The sequence below is a fragment of the Ptiloglossa arizonensis genome, chromosome 2 (assembly GCF_051014685.1).
Source record: "Ptiloglossa arizonensis isolate GNS036 chromosome 2, iyPtiAriz1_principal, whole genome shotgun sequence".
Classification (NCBI taxonomy): domain Eukaryota; kingdom Metazoa; phylum Arthropoda; class Insecta; order Hymenoptera; family Colletidae; genus Ptiloglossa; species Ptiloglossa arizonensis.
The window spans coordinates 15,799,425-15,818,706 of NC_135049.1; the positions used below are offsets into that span (position 1 = coordinate 15,799,425).

The following is a 19,282-nucleotide window of genomic DNA, read 5'->3' on the forward strand; positions in this document are numbered from 1 at the left end:
TTTGATTTGAAATTGAAACGTGCAAATTTTTCAAAATCATTTGCTCTCAACGAGGACACTTCGTCGCAGATATTTTATACGGATTCAACACGAAGTTTTATCCGTTTTAAGATCGCACTCGGACCATTTGACACGGAACATGAAAAGTACATTAGATTAAAAAGTGGTTCGCGGTACTAAGATATATATATTCTCGAACACCAGGGTACATAGTAATTATCGATTCTACGGGGGCGCGCAGTTGTATGTGTAACTACTTTGACAGGATTTACTGAAAGCAATTAGGTTAGAAAATTAGTCCATTGTGAGATGGATCATTTACCTACCAACGGAAATTTCTCCGAATTGAACCATATAAATTCATTTCACTCGTCAATTGATACGAATAGGCTATCGTTTAACTCTGAGCATCTTCTCGTAACTTCGAAACGTTGTAATAAAGAAACGAACGCACCGTAAAATTAAAAAAAAATACACCTCCTCTCCTTTAATCATAATTTTGATTTCCTGAACAATCAAATTGCGAAATACTTAATCGTGTCTTCTCGTTTTGTATTTTTCGATCACGGAGAAGTTCGCGAGTCAAGGTTGTTTCCTTTGTCCGAATCAGCCAATTGTTTCGTTTGGTTCTGTTAGCAATTTTCGAATTGGGCACGTGTCGGTTTAATAGTTGTACGCGACACGAGTTTTGCTCATTCGGGGCTGGCTCGCAGTTGTTGACACGTGGATTTGAAATAATCTTTCGAGTTTGTCGAGCGTTTCCTTCTGGCCACGTGGTCACAGAGGGTCAAACGTACTTTATTGCAGGATGTAGAAACTCTCTATTAACGACTCTCTGTAATGAAATCTCGGCTTTAATATGCCGCGTCCGCTGTTTCAATAATTCGAATCAGTTTGCCCCGATGGCAAACCCGTTGGTTTCTGGTATCGAGTAATGATCTCTCAAGTTTCTAAACCGATAATCGATACGTGGAGGGTTTCACTGCAAACAGACCACCTTATATAGCGTTAAACGGGACGAATTATTTAAAAATGTCACCTTTGTCGTATCTTTGAAAACTTCAATTGTTGACTGGTAAAAAGAGGGTCGAAGTTTGAATTTTCACCTAGTGTTCGATATTATTGAAACTTTGTCGATACATGTATCGCGATTCGTGTATATTGCAAAGTACACCAAGAATGATATCATTTAATATTGTTTCATTAGTAATATCGAAAGGTTTGTGTAAACCACGTTTCTCTTAATGTTATTTACGCAATATTATTTACACGATATTATTGCTTCAATATTATGTACACAATATTATTGCTAGAATAAGATCGATCGTGCCTGGATACCTTTACGAGAAAGTGTATAACAAACAATCGTCCCTAATTAGGTGACTTTACCCACCGTGTGTTTTTATTTACCTCGTTTTCGGATCTTCGTTATTTTTAAAAATAGATTTATGATCATTTGAACCACGACCTTTGATCAAGAACCCCTTTGGTAGATAAAAGAATGAGTAAAAAAATTTACGAGGAAAACTGGCGAAATTAAAAAGCGGGAAATATCACTATGTATTACGATAACAAGAAAATACTAGATTTTTATGTCTGAATTCCACAGCATAATGAAGTTTGGGAACAAAAATATTACGGTACGTCTATTCTAAAACTAATAAAAAAGTTTCAAATATTTTACCCGCTCAAGGTCACTTCTTCGTGCATGAGTAACCTCACAAAGTACCTCTTCACTTTTATCATTTCAAGCTTTGGCTTTCCTCGGGCATAATGGAAAATATGTTTGAACTTGTACGAAAATAAATGACAATAATGGAGAAAATTTTAATTATTCTATTAGACAATAGATAATGTGTTAGGACAAATATTTTTTAATTTTCAGAATCGTAATAACACTTTATTGCAATGTTTCGACTGTTTTGTTCTCGGTTCTCATCGGGCAAGTAAAAAATTAATATAGAATTTACATTTTTGTCTTATAAATGAGGAAAACTACAAACTTAAAATATATATTATTTAAGAGTATATAAATCCATATTGTGTACATTCTTGATTATGCACTCTGTATAGTATTTTTCAATTGATTATTTTCTTACATTATTGTATAAAGCGCTTCATTGAGAATTGTTTAAAACGTACAATGTGTGATTGTTATTATTATCGTGTTAAAGAACACGGAGCGCGCAAATTTAAAACGCACAAAGAGATTATAACGAAACAACTTGTTAAGGTTAAAGTGAATCATTGTAAATATCACTTAGTGTTTGTGTATCACGTGTAAGATTAATGGTAATATTGTAATAAGTTGTTCTTATTTATAAACTCTGAACATAAATTGTACACTAATTGTTTAGTCGCCCGATAAGAACAGGAAAACAAAACGATTGGAACGTTCTAATAAAGTATTTTTACGATTTTGTCGAAAATAGTAAAATATTTTGTAAAATTCTTTACTCTATCGATGTTAGTTGTAAACTGATGCAAGCATTGTTTTAAAAAAAGGCGAACTTTAAAATCTCCGATATGACTCACACAACCTTTGTAAGTGAGGTTGGGATTTGAAATATTGAAGATATTAAGATGTTTCTTAAGACACCTTGTATATTTTTAATTTCCAGAAGTACAAACGGTATTGTCACGAACCTCATCTCGATGCATACTAACTACGTCTGTTCCGTGGTTTGGTGTGCAATATATTGCATGCATAGTCAAATGCATCTCTACTGACAAATCAAAGCCACATGAACCAGCGTTATATGAATTAACGCAAGGTGTAAAGACGAGTTTTAGTGGTTCTTGTATACCTATTGGAAAATAATATTAGCTATTTTATCGTGTTAACTGTAATTGCTTGATTTTTAAAACCGAAGGATGTTTTATGAACACGAGCGCATATAATGATGAATGTTAACAGCGATAAGAACGAAAATATGATAATATATGTAGCGATATGTAATTGTGTTTAGAGCAATTCTACGATTATGCTCTGTTTTTCAATACCATTTGATAAAACATAATATTACATGAAATAATTGAAGAAAATAATGATTGCTCATTTTATAAATTATTTCTTTTATCTTCGATATCGACACAATCGATTGAAATTAATAATTACCCTTAATTACAGACGCGAAGAAAACCGATCATTAGTGGTTCAATGTATTGCTAATTATTGCACGAATTTAGGGCAAAGGTCATTTGCATAGGTTCTTATGAATGTCTAATTTATTCTGGTAAAAAATAGTTTCAAACTGTAAATTATAGATAAGTATAAATGATACGTAACAGAAGCTTCGTTTGAAAATTTATACAATTTCGAAATCATTAACCGTGTAAAGTGTACAATATCCGGATGACAATGTGATTATATTTCAATATTTGAAATTTGTCGATCGAATTCACGTTTGAATTATTTTCTGGCATAGATTGAATTTCAACTGCGAAGACGAAACGAATCACGATTTGCAATCAAATTTAACGAAGCTTGAGAGCGAGATTATGGCTGCATCGCGACGCGTTTCGTGACTTGATGATTTTACTAAATAGATTTGCCTTGGTGAAAGCTCGAAGCATTTCAATGCCGTGAGAAATTCATGAAAACCGAATCTCGCAGCCGTTGCTCGACAGCCTTTTCAAACGGAGTCGAGCTTTGAGATTAGCGAAAAAAGGAGAAAGGTCGTGTCGAGAAAAGCTCAGTTCCTTTCAATCCTAACGGATAAGATTATTATTCTTCTCTCGTTTATTGCATTCGAGAAAATTCGCGATACTACAATTCGTCAGAGAATTTAAGGAACGTTGGTCGTAATTGTAATATGTCTTACAAACGAGGCAATATTGTTTTTACTCTCCGACCTACAAGAATGGTAAATATTGTAATTAAGAAAAATTACAAAATATTTTTTTCTCAAGGGAAAGACACGTTGTAAAATTCCTTAATTCTGTCTGCTAAAATTGTAATTTTTTTACTTTTTTTAAATGTACATTCAGTACTCGCAAAAATGTTTCAAAATATTTTCATATAAATCCTAAAGAGAATTCAACTGTAAATGAAAAAGTTAAAGAAACTTTTCTCTATCTTCTTTAATGAAGAAAATATTGAACGAAACTTTTATTCACTGAATACTTAAACAGGAAGTATTGTGATCGTTTATTTCCTCTTGGAATTTTCGAGGTAAATCGAAGATGCGGTATCGATATTAAAATCGCAACGATGTGCACGGTGGAGTTTCCAAGGTATTTAATTTTTTCAACGTTGTGCTACTTGTGTTATATCATACGTCGTTTGGTTCCGTTGAAACTTCTCAATTGCGGTTAAGTAGAACCGTTGGGGCGAGAAAAGCACGAGAAATATATCTTTAGTAAGTGAAAAGTTCGCAGCTTCCCTATCGGTATTCTGCAAGCTGGGTCACTGTAGTCTCTCGTGAATTTGACACGCGACTCCAGTTATCATTTTTCCAAAGATCAGGTCGCTCTAAACGTAACATTTACCACTTGGCAATGCTGCCAAGGTTTCTTTTCTCGTTACTAGTTTCTCCGATGAAAATAAGTTCAAATATGTTCTTATACAGAATGTTTTTAATTATACTCGATTCTAATCATTTTAAAAAACTCTCAACTACGTACAATAATGAAAGAACAACTTTACTTATTACTTTGGTGTAATAAAGAAGACCAAATAAAGTGATGTTAGACCTTTCTTTCATTAGGAAAACCTCACTGGTTCGTTCGTAACATTCACGGAGGTCTATTGAAAAATATAGAAATTTAAATTTTCGTTTCGATTTTTGTTTATTTACAGTTAAACGAGACGACGAGTTGCTCGCGATAATTCAATATCTTTGAGAAGCGTCAATTATCCCGAGAAGCAACGGGGATGACTTGTATAGTTTTATCGAGGGAGAAATTCGTCGTTATATCGAAGGATTACCGTTGTTCGTTACCTTCTTGACAATTTGCCACTGCTATCGCGCCGGAACAGAAGATACCGAGTTCAGTTGGAATTCCACTGCAATTTCGATGGTCCAATCTCCGTTATTTTACAGAATTACACGACCGCTGTAATCCATGGTTCTTAATGTATTTGTCGACTTAACGGACCCAGGGAAGGGTTCGTAAACTAGGCAAATTGCATATTCTGCGAGTGACACACGGTTTCTGTATTGGATGCAATGCATAAATTCAATTTCCCGTATTGTAGTCGAGGGCAAAGCCATGGTTCATTAAAAGCTTCGCGTGCTTTGTCAGGTCAGTAAATTAACAAGTACTCGACTTAAGCTGCGTAGGAAGAGCGTCAGATTAAACTGTTGCTCTTCTGGGAATGATTCCAGTTTGTTGCCGATGAATAACATCTTTTAGTTCCGTGGAAAACTTTCCAAGTTTAAATACTTACCTTCCTGTTAGCCTTTGTAACTTTCATTCGGTTGCTTGCATTCGTGCACCGACAGGATATTACTCTCGTGTTGATCCCTGCAATCGTATCGTTCGGTAATATTGATTCTACTGTACATTCTCAACGTTATTAGTTTACCGTAGACCATAACATTTCATCGAGAAAGAAACACAAATGAACGTAAGTATGAACAAATTAAGTTTTCTATGGTAATGGTACGTCACATTGCTGAAGTGAACATCAAAAGTGTCTCGGTGTACGATTGTGCTCTTCTAACGAACGATACGTTTTATTTATAATTTTCTATTTCGGTAAAAATAACATCTCGAAGTGTCATTGGACGTTCTTTCGTGTAATTAAGTTGTTACCGGTATTTTACTTGGCGGTCTATTATTCACGAAATACACTATAACTTTTACACGAAACTCGGAAGGGGTGCTTTGTGGACGTGTTAAGAGGTTTGTTCGTTGCCTGAAATTAAGTATTATAAATTTACGACCCAAAAACATGGTTAGGCTACGGGCGGTAGGCGTTGGAATTAAAAACCCTATAAATAGGCTCTTGGTAGGTAAAGTGGAATTATATACAGGGTGAACGAAAGAGTTCCGGGAGACAACTTATGGTCGACATAATTCCGTTTCGGATGGAGTCGTTGCAGTGATTTAAAGGTCGCGCGTTTCTTTTTTTTAAACGAGACCATATGTTTCACATAAATTGATTCTTCTATTAGATGTTCTGGATATAGAAGTACCGAAGTAAGATGAGCGAAAAATGAATATTTCGCGACAAATTTCATATTTTATTCTAACGTATTTCGACATAAAGTAACGAAGTTAGTAGGTTAACTTCTCGATGATCTTATTTTAATACTTTTATACGAAGAATTCGAGTAGAATCTTATTTAAAATAGTTTCATTTAAAAATATAGATACGATCGTAAAATCTCAAAAATGACTACATTATTTTCTACAGAAAATCATTTTCTTCTGTTCAACGTACGTTCGGCAACATATCCGGATTTATATACGAACATTTATAGTTTAAAATGAGTCACCTTGTAGATGAATCATGGTGGCTGAATGTAGGTGCTATTGAGTTTCCCTAGAGTATGGTCTTATCTCAGCCTAAAAGTGGAAGAAAGGGAAACGAGTTCCATTCCGAGGCTGAGAATAGGCCAGCGGAGTTTATTTAAAATATTTCAATCCACTATCTCTTACCCTCATCCAACAAATTGAGTCTATTATTCTCCGGTTAGAAAATTCTTTTGACTTAAAAGTTTTGATAAGTATCGCGAGTTACGTTTGATTCTTTATTAGTCTCCGAAGTGATGGTTAATTAACTTAGAATTTGTTGGATGTTTGTACGATTTGCAATTAAAATTGTCTTGGGATTCAAATCTTTTTCGAAATAGTTGGAAACATTTTGCAGTTGCGAATTTACTACAATATTCTTATTCCTATGTATTCAGCTAAAATTATTTAAGGTTTGCCTGTTTATTATTAACTTTATTGACGCAATATTGCTTTCGTACTATTTTACGATATTATTGATAATTAAAACAGCCTAATCGTCAATTTTTTAAATCTAAAATCAGTCGACTTAATGTTTCCTTTGTTTAAAAGTAAATTATCATAATGTTTGCATAATCTTTTACCTGAAAATTATATCCAGGTATTTCAACTATACTTTCTATTCATCGACGAACACATTTATATTTAAATCGTTCCCTATCTATTTAACAAAAAAAAAATACTACAAAATACAATAACAGTATTACTTTAGATAAGTATTTCTCCGTACTCTTAACGACACTTATTATTGTTCGAGTTTGCTAGTACTTGCAAAGACGGGCAAACTTTTTATCTAGATAAAAGTTTCGAACAACGAATAAAAGTTCTCCAACTTTTTATCCGTGACAATCGTCCAATCGACAAAACGTTACGGAAAAATCTCTATGTGTCGATTTTGGAATAAAATGTTGTTCATTTCTAATTCTGTGATCGTTAAATGTACCTCGATGAATATAATCGTGTCCCAATAATTCAATACAGAACCGAAAATCTAGTTATCAACTTTCGCGGTCTCTTATTTTCGTTCCATCGATTTTTTCCCTTCGCTCGGCTTGCGCTTAATGGCATACTTTTCTTTTTTTTCATCCAAAGATTAACAAGACGACGACGTGAGAAAGCTGCGCGAGAAAGCATGCGAGCAAGAAAATGCAAAATCGACGATCGATGAGCGGTGGAACATTTTTCGTCGCTGTTAGCTCGGAAGATCATCGAGGGACTCGGTGGTGGCTCGCAAATTGCGGGTGCAGTTACGCGAAGTGAGTAAAAGTGCATGATGGAAAACGTCCGCGTGAACACTCGACAAGTGGTCGCAGCTTCTAAAGTGTCGTCGCCAAGAAGTTAATCGCAGTCATGCCGAACGGGACTAATGCGACGGACGATTTTCTCGACTACGATCTCAACGAGTCGTTCAACCACTTCGACTGGGCGGAACTGGGTCCTGTCCTCGTCGTTTACTCCCTCACGTTTTTCCTTGGATTAATCGGTGAGTACCTAGCGTGCAAATCTGCGACCGCGATGTTCGTTTGCTCTCCTCTGCGTGTATTTTTCATACGAAACATTTTTGCCCGGTTTGCGAACGAGAAGATACGCATGGTTTTCAATGATATATTTAATACAAATAACGTAGGCAGTAAATACGTACAAACGAGGGTAGATTATTTTTTTTTCACTGTCTGAACGAAAAGCGTATGTGTGGTTTTCAGTGATATATTCAATAGAAATAGCACAGGTAGTAAATACGTACAGCTTGAAAGAGCGTAGATTATTTTAAACGAATATTTTATTTCGGATCCTCTTCGGTGTGCAAATTATGGTTCTACTTGGAAACGTAGAAATAATCGAATTGTACAAGAGTATATTATTTATATATGATATAGTTTTTATTTTGCAATTTATACGTTTCGAGAATGGGTATCTCGTCATTTTCAAAAATTTGTATTACCGAATAGTACGTTCGAATTATGAATTTACACGAATGGAAAATGGTCGGTTGTGCGAATGTGTGAATTTTTATGAGCGGTCTGAATACTGTTTCTTTAGATGGAGCAGTGAGTGGAATATTCTTCGAGGGCCCCCCTCTCCTCAATTTTTATGAAACTTTGCATTCTTGTACGACGGTCAAAAATATGGCATACGTACCTTTCTAGCTGCGGTAACTCAAGTCTAAGGGGTGAAACTACTCTCAAAAGTTTCGTCCTCTGGTACCATCTTGGAAACTATAAAGTGTATAAGGAAGCTTTTTAAACAAATTCTTTTTAGTTTTCGGCAGGAAATAACACGTACACATTACCTTTACCAACTTCATTCCCAACATTTTTAAGAAGACAAACTACTTTTATAATAGTGTCTTTAATTTTGTGTCGATAGTGTACACATATTGACAATTAAAAACAAGAAATGAGTAATTGTAGAAACTTATTTTAGACAATGGATGGTAGGTAGACTTAGGTGTGTAACATGTTCGGACAGTGTTTGCAAATGATTTCGTATTTTTATATTATTATTTCTTTATCAATTTTTACACCATGTTGCTTTCGTTCAAAAACTGTCCAGAGTTTGTTTGAAAGGCTTCATAGTATGTCTAACAGCTTTGAAGATAGTATCAGAAGGCTTTGAAGGGTATTTTTACTCCTTAGACTGGTGTTATCACAATTAAAAAAATACGTATACTTTATTGTCAGCTGCTCTACAAACCAGAAAAGTTTTATCAAAAGGGGGAAGAAGATACTTGGTGGATATTCTACGTGAGTGATTTGAAATGAATTACGTGTGACGCTTCTAGATTTATTATCTTATGAGTACCGAGGTAAGGCACACTATGATATTAAGAATATTCTTGGGAATACGAACATGACATAATTTTCTTTCTTTCGATCAATTATACGATTTCAAATCTCATACCCTTTCTATGGTACTAGCATATCAATTAATTATTTTTCGTTCCTTTTTGTAATTTCTTTACTGTAATATAATTTGTCACTAATACGTGGAACAGCTTTTATTCCACTTCGTTATATTTCGAGCGATCGTTTCGTCGACGATTTATGCAATTCACGTGTTGCATTTGTTGTCATATTATCGCGTTTTGATGCAACGCACCGATATAAATTTTCTAATTGTCGTTTATTTGCGCGCATCGTTTTTAAATATTTCCTTCAACGATGTTTTAATGTATTTAAGTCCACCTCGCGAGATAATCGAGAAAAAATGTAATCACGTGTGCAAAATTGAAAATTCTGGAATTAAAACTTGGAAATGTAATTTTGCAATTGGGAACGTTGGAGCTTAATGAAACAAAATTTATCGCAGAAACTGCGAAACTGCGTATAAAATAAAAATTCCAAACAAGCGATTTATGTTTCTTATTTTTTTTTTTTTTTACGTAGTTTTTATTTTTTTCTCGCTCGGTCAAGCTCGAGCAATTAAGCGGTATTTGAATTTTCCGTTTGAAAATTATCAGCATAAAAAGCTCTCGATGCATTAGGCGTCTCTTATTCGCGAATAAGTATCTCGGCTTAATGACAAGAGGTTTTCAAACATTTGCGTTGTTATTGAGATGGATTTTCTCGTATCGTGCTTCACTGCGTATTGGGCTGTATCGCTATGCTGGAAAAATTTTTATTTAAAAACCACCGCCGCGATAATTAGTTTTATCACTGACTTCCTGAATTCTGTCATTGTCGTTCGTATAGTTATCCATTAAATTGCACATTAACGGATATTGCACAAACATTCAATTGTACCGTGCTGTCGTTCTATTCACTTTTAATTCGAACAGAATTACGCACGTCTGTTAAATCTGTTTCGTTTCATCGAGTAAGAATTTCGTTCAAGTTGTTACCAGGTGTTTTCTTTATCGGTGCTGTAACATATATTAAATCACGTTATCAATCACGTTCACGGCCGTTCGTCAAATTATGTATCCCAGAAGGCAGCTGATGCAAATTATCTTTCGAAACAGAGATTCCCGCGAAGCATACAAACCACCGGACGCAATCTAACTTTATGTTACGAGCATAAAGTTTGCCGTTAATATTATTACTAAACGGTAGTATACTCTACAAAGTTGGAAATTTCGGTTATTTCCAATTATATTCGAATAGTTGATCCACAAACTTTGACAAACAGTATATATTGTAGTACTTCGCGTAAAATTTATTCTTAACACTTTCTCGAAAACTCTTCTTTTTAAAGTTCTCGAAAACTCTTCTTTTAACAGTTAGTTTCAATATTTGCAACACGAATCGAAGATTCTCGTTCGTTTGAATTCGTTTCAAATAGACTATTTCTATTAAATATGTATTCGAATATCGTACAATTTTTAGAAATAACAAACACGAATTTCGAATGAAAATAATTTTGCACTTAACGGGTTAATTGACAAACTGTGACGAATTAAGATTTCTTTCGCACAGATTGAATCGTTTCTACTTGAAAATAGAAAATTCCAGTCGTTAAGATATTCATTCCAGACGTTCACGAAGAAGCGATAGTAAAATTATCCAGACCGCGTATAATGGAGTTCATTCATCATACTTTAATTCGATATTGTACTCGTTCGGTAGATGTGATAATCAACGTCTTTGCAAATAGTTTCGGCGCAGGAGTCACACAGTGGGAAGATGTTAATTATCAAGTTTTAATGAGAAATGGTAAAAGCGAATTTTCTTTTCAGGAAATGTCGTCATCATCGCTTCTACACTGTGCCCGAGATTGAGACCTTTACCAGCGACACCGACTAACGTTTTTTTGGGTGGTTTAGCAACGGCCGATCTTTTGCTCATAATCTTCTGCATTCCCGTGAAGGTGAGTTTTTCACAAAATGTACAAAATATCTGATCTTAATTTTTAATCAAAGAACACCGTTCTTATTTAATTTTTATTTACACGCGAGTATAACCTCCTTGATATTTACCTAGCACACTTGAATTATTTCAACGGTTAGTGGATCGAATTAAATTTGCTTCAATTTAAATGGTTCGTTTCGAAACAGTCGACAAGCTGACAATAACTTTACATTTTTTGTAAGTCCTTTCATTCTGAAAGTTTCCAAAGACTCTCTCAGTTGTTTGGATGGAAGCGTACAATTGCTGTATACTTCTTCTAGCAGGTACAGAGACAAATTTAGCAGGCGGTATAAATTGCTTTTTTAACCATCGGGGGTATAAACACGGTAGCAAAAAGTATTCAAGAGAAATGTTACAACGCTGAAGATTTTCCAGCGTTGTTGTGTTTTTAGATAAAGAGTCCTTTTAGACAACAGTAAATTTTATATCCGTATGGATTTTATGTAGTGTTTTCTCACAATATTATACTGCAGCGCTGTGCACTTTTCAGTGTTGTTATACTAATAGAAGAGGTAGATATTTTACATGTAATAGTGATGGGGTCGATCCAGTGATATTCCTTAATATCGATACCCAAGCATCGAAATATAAAACAGGTGTCGTCATAGTTATTGTTATCAGTAAGATGGATCGATCGAATATCTTTAATCGACTGTTCGAAACTTCAAGCTATATTAATTTTCTTCAAATTTTAGAATCTATTAATCTTAGCGCTATGGACACCGAGTGATCACACTTACAAGAGAGGTATTCAGTCTGTTCCTTTTGAATCCTAATTTTTTTGCAAAATGACAGAGTATAGGTTTCTGCTGAAATATATAGAACCGCCATTAGTAAATACTCGATAATTCTAGTTATGAAAATAATTGAATTGCAGCATACTATTATCTTTCTCGCTTTAAATTATTCCCACATGGATGTTTGAAGATAACCGCAAAATCTAGAACGAACACTTTTACAATAATAAATGGCTTGTTGCGACTATACAAGATTTTATTAAATTTCTTCTACTAGTTTTCATCTCGATTTTTTACTTATTGTACGCGTTCTATATTAATTATTATGTATAATACCTAGTAATTTATTATTAAAAGCGACGGTTATTTTTTATACGAGATTCTAGGAGTAAGAATTGGCTACTGGCCTTGAATAAAACGATTGGCTGAAACCATCGCTGGTAATCCAGCAAATCGGATTTGAATCTCTCTTCCAGGAATCTCATCAGTCGATTTTTACATCTTTCTGCATAATTCATAATTCCATCTCTCGAAAGATTAATTTCATCGGTGTAACCGGACAATATAGAGGGGAAATCCAATATTATTCGAACAGTGTCATAATTTTCCAACGAGACGATAGTTTTGATCGTGCATGATCGGAGAATATTGAATCCCTGGTGCGTGCAGGGCTTGAAATTTCATTCGTATTTGTAACAACAAATCCCTTTGAATACCAGGAACACATAGCTCCAGATTTATGTCACTACGGCGTGCTCACCGAGAATCTCGTGAAATAATAATCGGCGGTTTGTTAGCTCGCTGCCAACGTTTAATAATTCATCAGGAAAATTGCTTTTCTCGTTCGCATAAATCTCGTGATTTATCGCGGAGCTTTGATTTTTCATCGAGCGTTCATCTTCATAATTTAGCGAATTCAATTGGTCGTTCTTCTTACACAGAAATACGGGATGCGGGCTGATTAGTTAAGTTACTGGTGATCGATTGTTTTTGACGGTATGTTTTGTTTATCGAGATAAGACGCGAGTCAGGAACATTGTCGCGTTTTATCAGTTCGCAAGCCTTTCGAAAGGTGAATGAAATTCTGAGAATAGTGTCACGGATGGTAAACGATTGTTGGTAGTAATAGCAAGATAATAGCGTTGTCAATAATAAAACCAATATTTTGGTGCTCGGTTATTTATTCGTTGATAAAATCGCTCGAATGAAAAATGATCGTGTGGGCATAGTGAGAGCAAGATAAACGTTTCGTAACAATAAAACAAATACTTTTTTGCTCGGTTATTTATTCGTTGATAAAATTTTACGGTGAAAAATTATTGTTTGCTCGTATCTATAGTAAGAGATAAGCGTTTCGTATTAATAAAACAAATGTTTTTTCGCTCGGTTATGTATTCGTTGATAAAATTATTCGGGAAACGAATAATTAGTTGGGTTTTTTCGATACGTATTCTTTCAACGATTCGTGTCATTATATAATCTAAATTAAATCTCTGAAGAGGTTCGAAAAACATGGACAATTTTATATCGATCCAAAGAAAACCGTTTGGCAATATTTTTCGTTTCAATGTCATTTTCTCGGTGCGCAGAAACCGTAATACTTGGAGATAAAAAGATTATAGAAAAAAGTGAGAATAGTCAACACGAGAAGAATATACGGAAAAAATTGCACAACAAACGAACTATTATATTTTTCCGGAGGATCGTATTGGTATCGAAGTATTGAAAATAAGTGACTCTTACCTTGCTTTTATTATCAATTGTTTACCATCTTTAACATCATTCAATCAACAGTTACGTTGTTACACTTCTGAGAAAAGTTTGCCACAATTTTATAATATAATCGGGAATTTATATTATATTTTTGAACTCGCCACTCGACATTTAGATTATTTAGTCGTGACTCTAGAGATTTTATTTTCAACTTGTGCATCGATTCTCCCAACTCTCTTGGAAATCTTGGAAGTTATTTACCAATTTTTGGCACCGTTTACCCTGGCAATACGTTTTGCGCATCTTCGTATCCGATATTCACTAGCACGGGTGATCTCGCAGTAACAGTTCGGCGATGTTTACGAAATGCAACAGATGACCGTACAATTTCACGATACTGTATCGGTGCAGAGAAATCGAGACACATTGTCTCGTCGCGATAACGTGCCGACCCTTTCTTAAAGACAGCGTCGCGACGCTCTGGGTGCTGCTCCGCATGAAAATAAAATCGAATCGTGCCAAGTTCTAAAATTACATATCCAAGAATCGGCCCTCCATGCACACGCACGATTTTCGGATCTGTTTTAGAGCCTTTGAGGGCCAATTACACGTTACTCGTTACGACTTTCTTGTTTTCCTTCAGATTAAATTACACCTTAACGGTTTAGACATAACACACCTCCGATTTCACCACCTTTTATCCCGTATGATTGGCTGCACTAACAGTATAGTTATTTCTTATTTTCTTGTTTTCGACCGATCGACTTAATTCCATGAATTTTTATTCGAACTCTTAAAAAGTACAGTAAACGGAGAACGAAGTATTGTTCGGTGTTAATTGTTTCTATATTCATTTGGAATATTAAAAAATGAAGAATAATTTAGAAACAGTATTGTTTGCAGGTTCTTTGGAGACAGAATAAAGAGAATTTTTCCGGTTATGGTGTATTTAAAACGATACAAGAAAAATATATTCCTTAAATTTCTTAAATTCAAATTGGTCGATTTATTAGCAAGAACGAAACGTTTATGTTAGCTTAAGTTATCCACATTTTTTTATGTTAGAAACTTTTCTTTTTACGACCTCCTTGAATTGTAAAACATCCCCCTTAGGAGTCGCGCCTTTTGTGTTGTGGAACACTGCTTTATAACGAGATCCATTAAGTCGAGAGTTATCCAAGTGTACTCGTGTCCGATGGATCTTTAAATTCCGTTTTCTCGAAGAGAAAAAAATTTCGTGGAAAAAAATTTATTTCTTTATTATTTATTTATTTCAGTCTAAGGAATCACCCCCAATTTCCGCGTTTCACGTAATATGTAGTTTCGATACGATGCAACAAAGACGTTAACAAAGTAGATTGAACGTATCTTTTCGATTAATCATCGTATTTGAAGATTATTTCAAATTGAGAGTATCCACTAGCACGGAATCGTTTTCCCTCGTTCTAGAAAATTCTCGATTCGAAATCTTTCGTATCTCTCGTATCTCTTATAATTTTTAATAATCTTAGAGTTTCAAGAGCTTCCCTGTTATCCATGGAAGCCAAATAAGTTGGCCCTCCTTGATTTCCCCACTTATAACGAATTGCTTCGAGCTTCGCCTCCTGCAAACGGTTCAGATCGGGTCGAGAAAATTTTTCGTTGAATTATAGTCGACCATTAACCGTACTTTGCGCAACTCACTAATTTTTTCCGCCTCTTCCCGTACGAGATAAAGGAGTAACGTTTTTCTTTACCTCGAGGGAATAAGATTAGGGAAGCTCTAGGGATGACTACGAAAACTACGAGTCCTTGCAACATTTGCCCTGTACACGTCAACGGTTTAGTTCAGTTAATAATAGTATTGAGTTACATGTTTCGGTATCATATATTTGTGTTTGACACTCTTGTATCGGACAATTTTTAGAAATAGTTCTTGACCGTGTATTATTCAGTATATAATAATACAATAACTGTAAACTGGTTTTTGGAACAATAAGAAACGTTTTATAATAACTTGAGACTTTAAACACACGACTATCAATATATTATATATATCAAATTATGTCAAGTTTGATATCTATTTAGTTACATTTAGAACTTATCAAAGTTTGAACACTAAATAATTATAATTAATAGTAACGTATTCTCTTATTAAACGGAGAAAATTGAGATATACGACTATCGTATCGGTATTCAGTAATTACATCAAGTTCGATACCTCTTTAGTTACATCAAGTTTGGTACCTGTTCAATCACGTAAAATTTGATACTTCGTTAATTGCATCAAATTCGGTACCTCTTCAAGTACATTCTAAACTTATTAGAAATACTGAAGTTATCTGAACTTTAAATATACAAAGAAACTGTTTAAGATTAGATTTCCATGAATTTGCCATAGTCGTTTATAAGGAATCTATCAAATTTGTACGTGAAGAAATAAATGTAATAAGTACAATAATAATAATTAGAATTATAACAGATTCGTAAAAAAAATTGTTTGATATTTAAAAAATTCATTACTCCGGTACGTTTCTATTTTTATTACACCAAGACGACTTTATTCTTTCTCAACAACGTCAACAGCTTTAATTGGAGGACTGAGTTCCAAAACAAAAATTATGGGAATATATTTCATGAAAAATAATTAAACATAATTGAGTAGTAAACAATTTCTAGCTACGTAGTTTTACTGTCAATGACATTCGTATTAACTACGGTATCGATACTAGAAGAAATGTTATCAAGTACATCTTATCTAATACCGTTAATAACTTATTTCGTTACCTGTTCGATACCTGAATGCAATGCTTGGGACTCGATACGTATCGGTATTAATGTACATCTGATTGCACTGGTTCAATCTAGCAGTTGCTTCGTCGATGAATCGACGTTTCTACCGATAGCGAGACGTGTCTTGGTAATCGTTCTTGCTCGTTCAATTCAAAGGGACGTGATTCAATTTATTATTAGTTAAATTCAATCTTTTCAGTTCGAATGATGTCATTCGAAGAGAGTGACGTGTCTACGTCTGAAAAGTTCCTTTGAATTTTTTCTTCTGGTCATTAGGTTTAGTACGTTTATTTCGTCTTGTCACGGAAAACATTCGTCGCGTATTTGCTGCTTTGTTTATGGCAAAACAAGAGCGTGATGTAAGACGCTGAGGAAGTTTATTAACGCATGGTGTGTAGAAATCGTTTCTTGGATTTTGAATTTTCAAAGAAACGTAAACATGTATGTAAATATGATATTTTGGGCATTTGAAAAATCTCGAACCGTTCTTTAGTATCAATTATGCGTGTAAAAATTAGGAAAAGGTTTTCTTTTCGTTCTTGTAGAGTGTGGCATAGTAATAATTTAAATACTCAGAAATGGAAGATTACTTAACATTTTTAATATAGAGTCAAAAAAATGCGTCATCCTAGTGTAAAATATAAAATACTTTGGTACGATGGCTCTAAAATTTTCATATTGCACGACCAAACGACTTTCACAAAGTAAACGTAAAATTTGAGTTTCACAAAAATTAGATAGTTTGTTAACTTTTTCCTGTAAATACATAATACAAGTTGGAGTTGCTTAAATACTCGCCGGTACTAATTAGAACTTGTTGTACGTTTGCTCGCGTAATTGTTTTACTTCGCTCCAGGAAACAAAATCTTCACGCACAAATTTCTATTATTTTTTCACGTGGTAGAAACACGGAGGTTAAAGTAGCGTAAGATTTTTCGCGAAAAGAGACCGCTGTGAATGTAAATTTCCGTTAACGTTGACAGTTTACGCCCCCCGGAATCGAGGTTTGGCAATGAAATTTCATTTTAACCGTGTACCGTACGTTCGAAATAGGATTTTAACATAATTTGAACGGAACGTGGATCTTAAAACTGATAAAACGTTGTTTAGAACCACGTAGTCTTGTTAGAAGAGAAAAGAAGAAGATGAAAAAAAGGAAGCTAATTTATTTTCCAGTTGTAACGCTAAAAACAGTCGGGTAGTTTGTTTGTTTGATTTATGTGTTTCAAACGGATGGAGTACTTACTTATTTACATACGTTCCTCCGTTCAAATTTCTCCGCGAAACGTCTAACGGTTATAACGGAAATCCCGCGGGGCATGCCTTCAATTTTACAGGAAATATTCTACTCCCTTTAATCGTTACTTGTCCTTTGAGAGTCGCTATGTTCTCATTCCTCTTCCTTCGAAAGCAGTAATCAAACATTAAGGTTGAACGATTCCACCTGGGATTCCAACCGTCGTTTACGGATATTTATTCTCTACCTTTAATAATAAAGATAGTTGTTGTAATTTTATTTCCTCCTATTAAATTATTGGGTTGTTCGGAAAGTAATTTCGTTTTCCAAAATGGAGAATATATAATTTAATAAAATGTTTGTACACTCTAAAAGAATCGTGTTTCATTTTCACCAAAAGAAGAAAAAAACGAAATGACTTTCCGAACAACCTAATATATAGAATTTTATGCTACATAGTTTTACGTTTGAGTGTTTTCCACGATTGGTACGACTAGTATTGTTTTTTACTCCGATAAGGTTTAATTTACCTAATTTTTTTCTTCAATAGTTACGTTTCTTCGATCGAAACGTAATATAAAATATATTCTTGTTACATCGGTAAGAATAAAAAGTTAAAAGTAAATACAAAAGTAACAGTCACATGTCACTACATCAGTAAGAATAAAAAGTTAAAAGTAAATACAAAAGTAACAGTCACATGTCACTACATCAGTAAGAATAAAAAGTTAAAAGTAAATACAAAAGTAACAGTTAAATGTTACCACATCAGTAAGAGTAAAAAGAAAAATATAAAAGCAGAATATAAGAATAAAAAAGATTCATCGTCGATAATGTTTAGCAACGAATGCAGAAATGCATTCTCGGAGTAAACGTTAGAAGGTAGCGAATCATGAGGTGAGTTATAGTAATGCGAGGAGTAGTAGGAGAAAGAACCGTGTTTTTTGAATGTATGATAAATAGGATCGAATGGGTCGTTGCTGCATCTGACAGGAAAGAATCCATCACGATGATAGTCATGGATTGTGCGAAAAAGCTTATATAAATGACAAAAAGGAAGATGTTACTTTAGAATCGAGTGACATCGGATAGATGGTGTTTGCTCGAGCGAACATTAAGATGCACCATTAAGATGGTCCTGTAATCGTGCATATTTTCTATTTTCTAACTGTTACGACTGTTCTAACTTAACATAAAAACTGTTCTAACTTACGTTTTTATCGCCACTATTCGATGTTTTCGTAATCTATATTGAGACATATATTCCTCTTTATGGCTACTTCGTACGTTCATATCTGGGTTTACTGTTATACGTAGATTTTACAATCATCCGTGAGTTCTATTTTTATGGATGTATTACATTAATAATATACATAGGATGTAATAGATTACCCGCTATTAAAAACAGGACTGGAAGTTAGTATTTAAAATTTCTAAAATTAACGATAAACAGGTAGTAACGAAGACTTCATAAAAATTTGAAATATATTAAAATGTTCTTTAAAGTACAAACA

At 34.2% G+C, this 19,282-nt stretch overlaps 1 protein-coding gene across 5 annotated transcripts in view; it reads left to right on the top strand.

Moving 5' to 3' along the window:
* The window catches only part of LOC143143304 (QRFP-like peptide receptor), a 112,315-nt gene that overhangs the window by 15,771 nt on the left and 77,262 nt on the right, over positions 1 to 19,282 (top strand). For all 5 annotated transcript variants that reach the window (XM_076304408.1, XM_076304406.1, XM_076304407.1 and 2 more), the window contains exons 2-3: positions 7,555 to 7,945; positions 11,138 to 11,268. In XM_076304408.1, coding sequence (XP_076160523.1) covers positions 7,813 to 7,945; positions 11,138 to 11,268 — 264 coding nt within the window. In that variant the 5' untranslated portion in view covers positions 7,555 to 7,812. The remainder of the gene's footprint in view (positions 1 to 7,554; positions 7,946 to 11,137; positions 11,269 to 19,282) is intronic.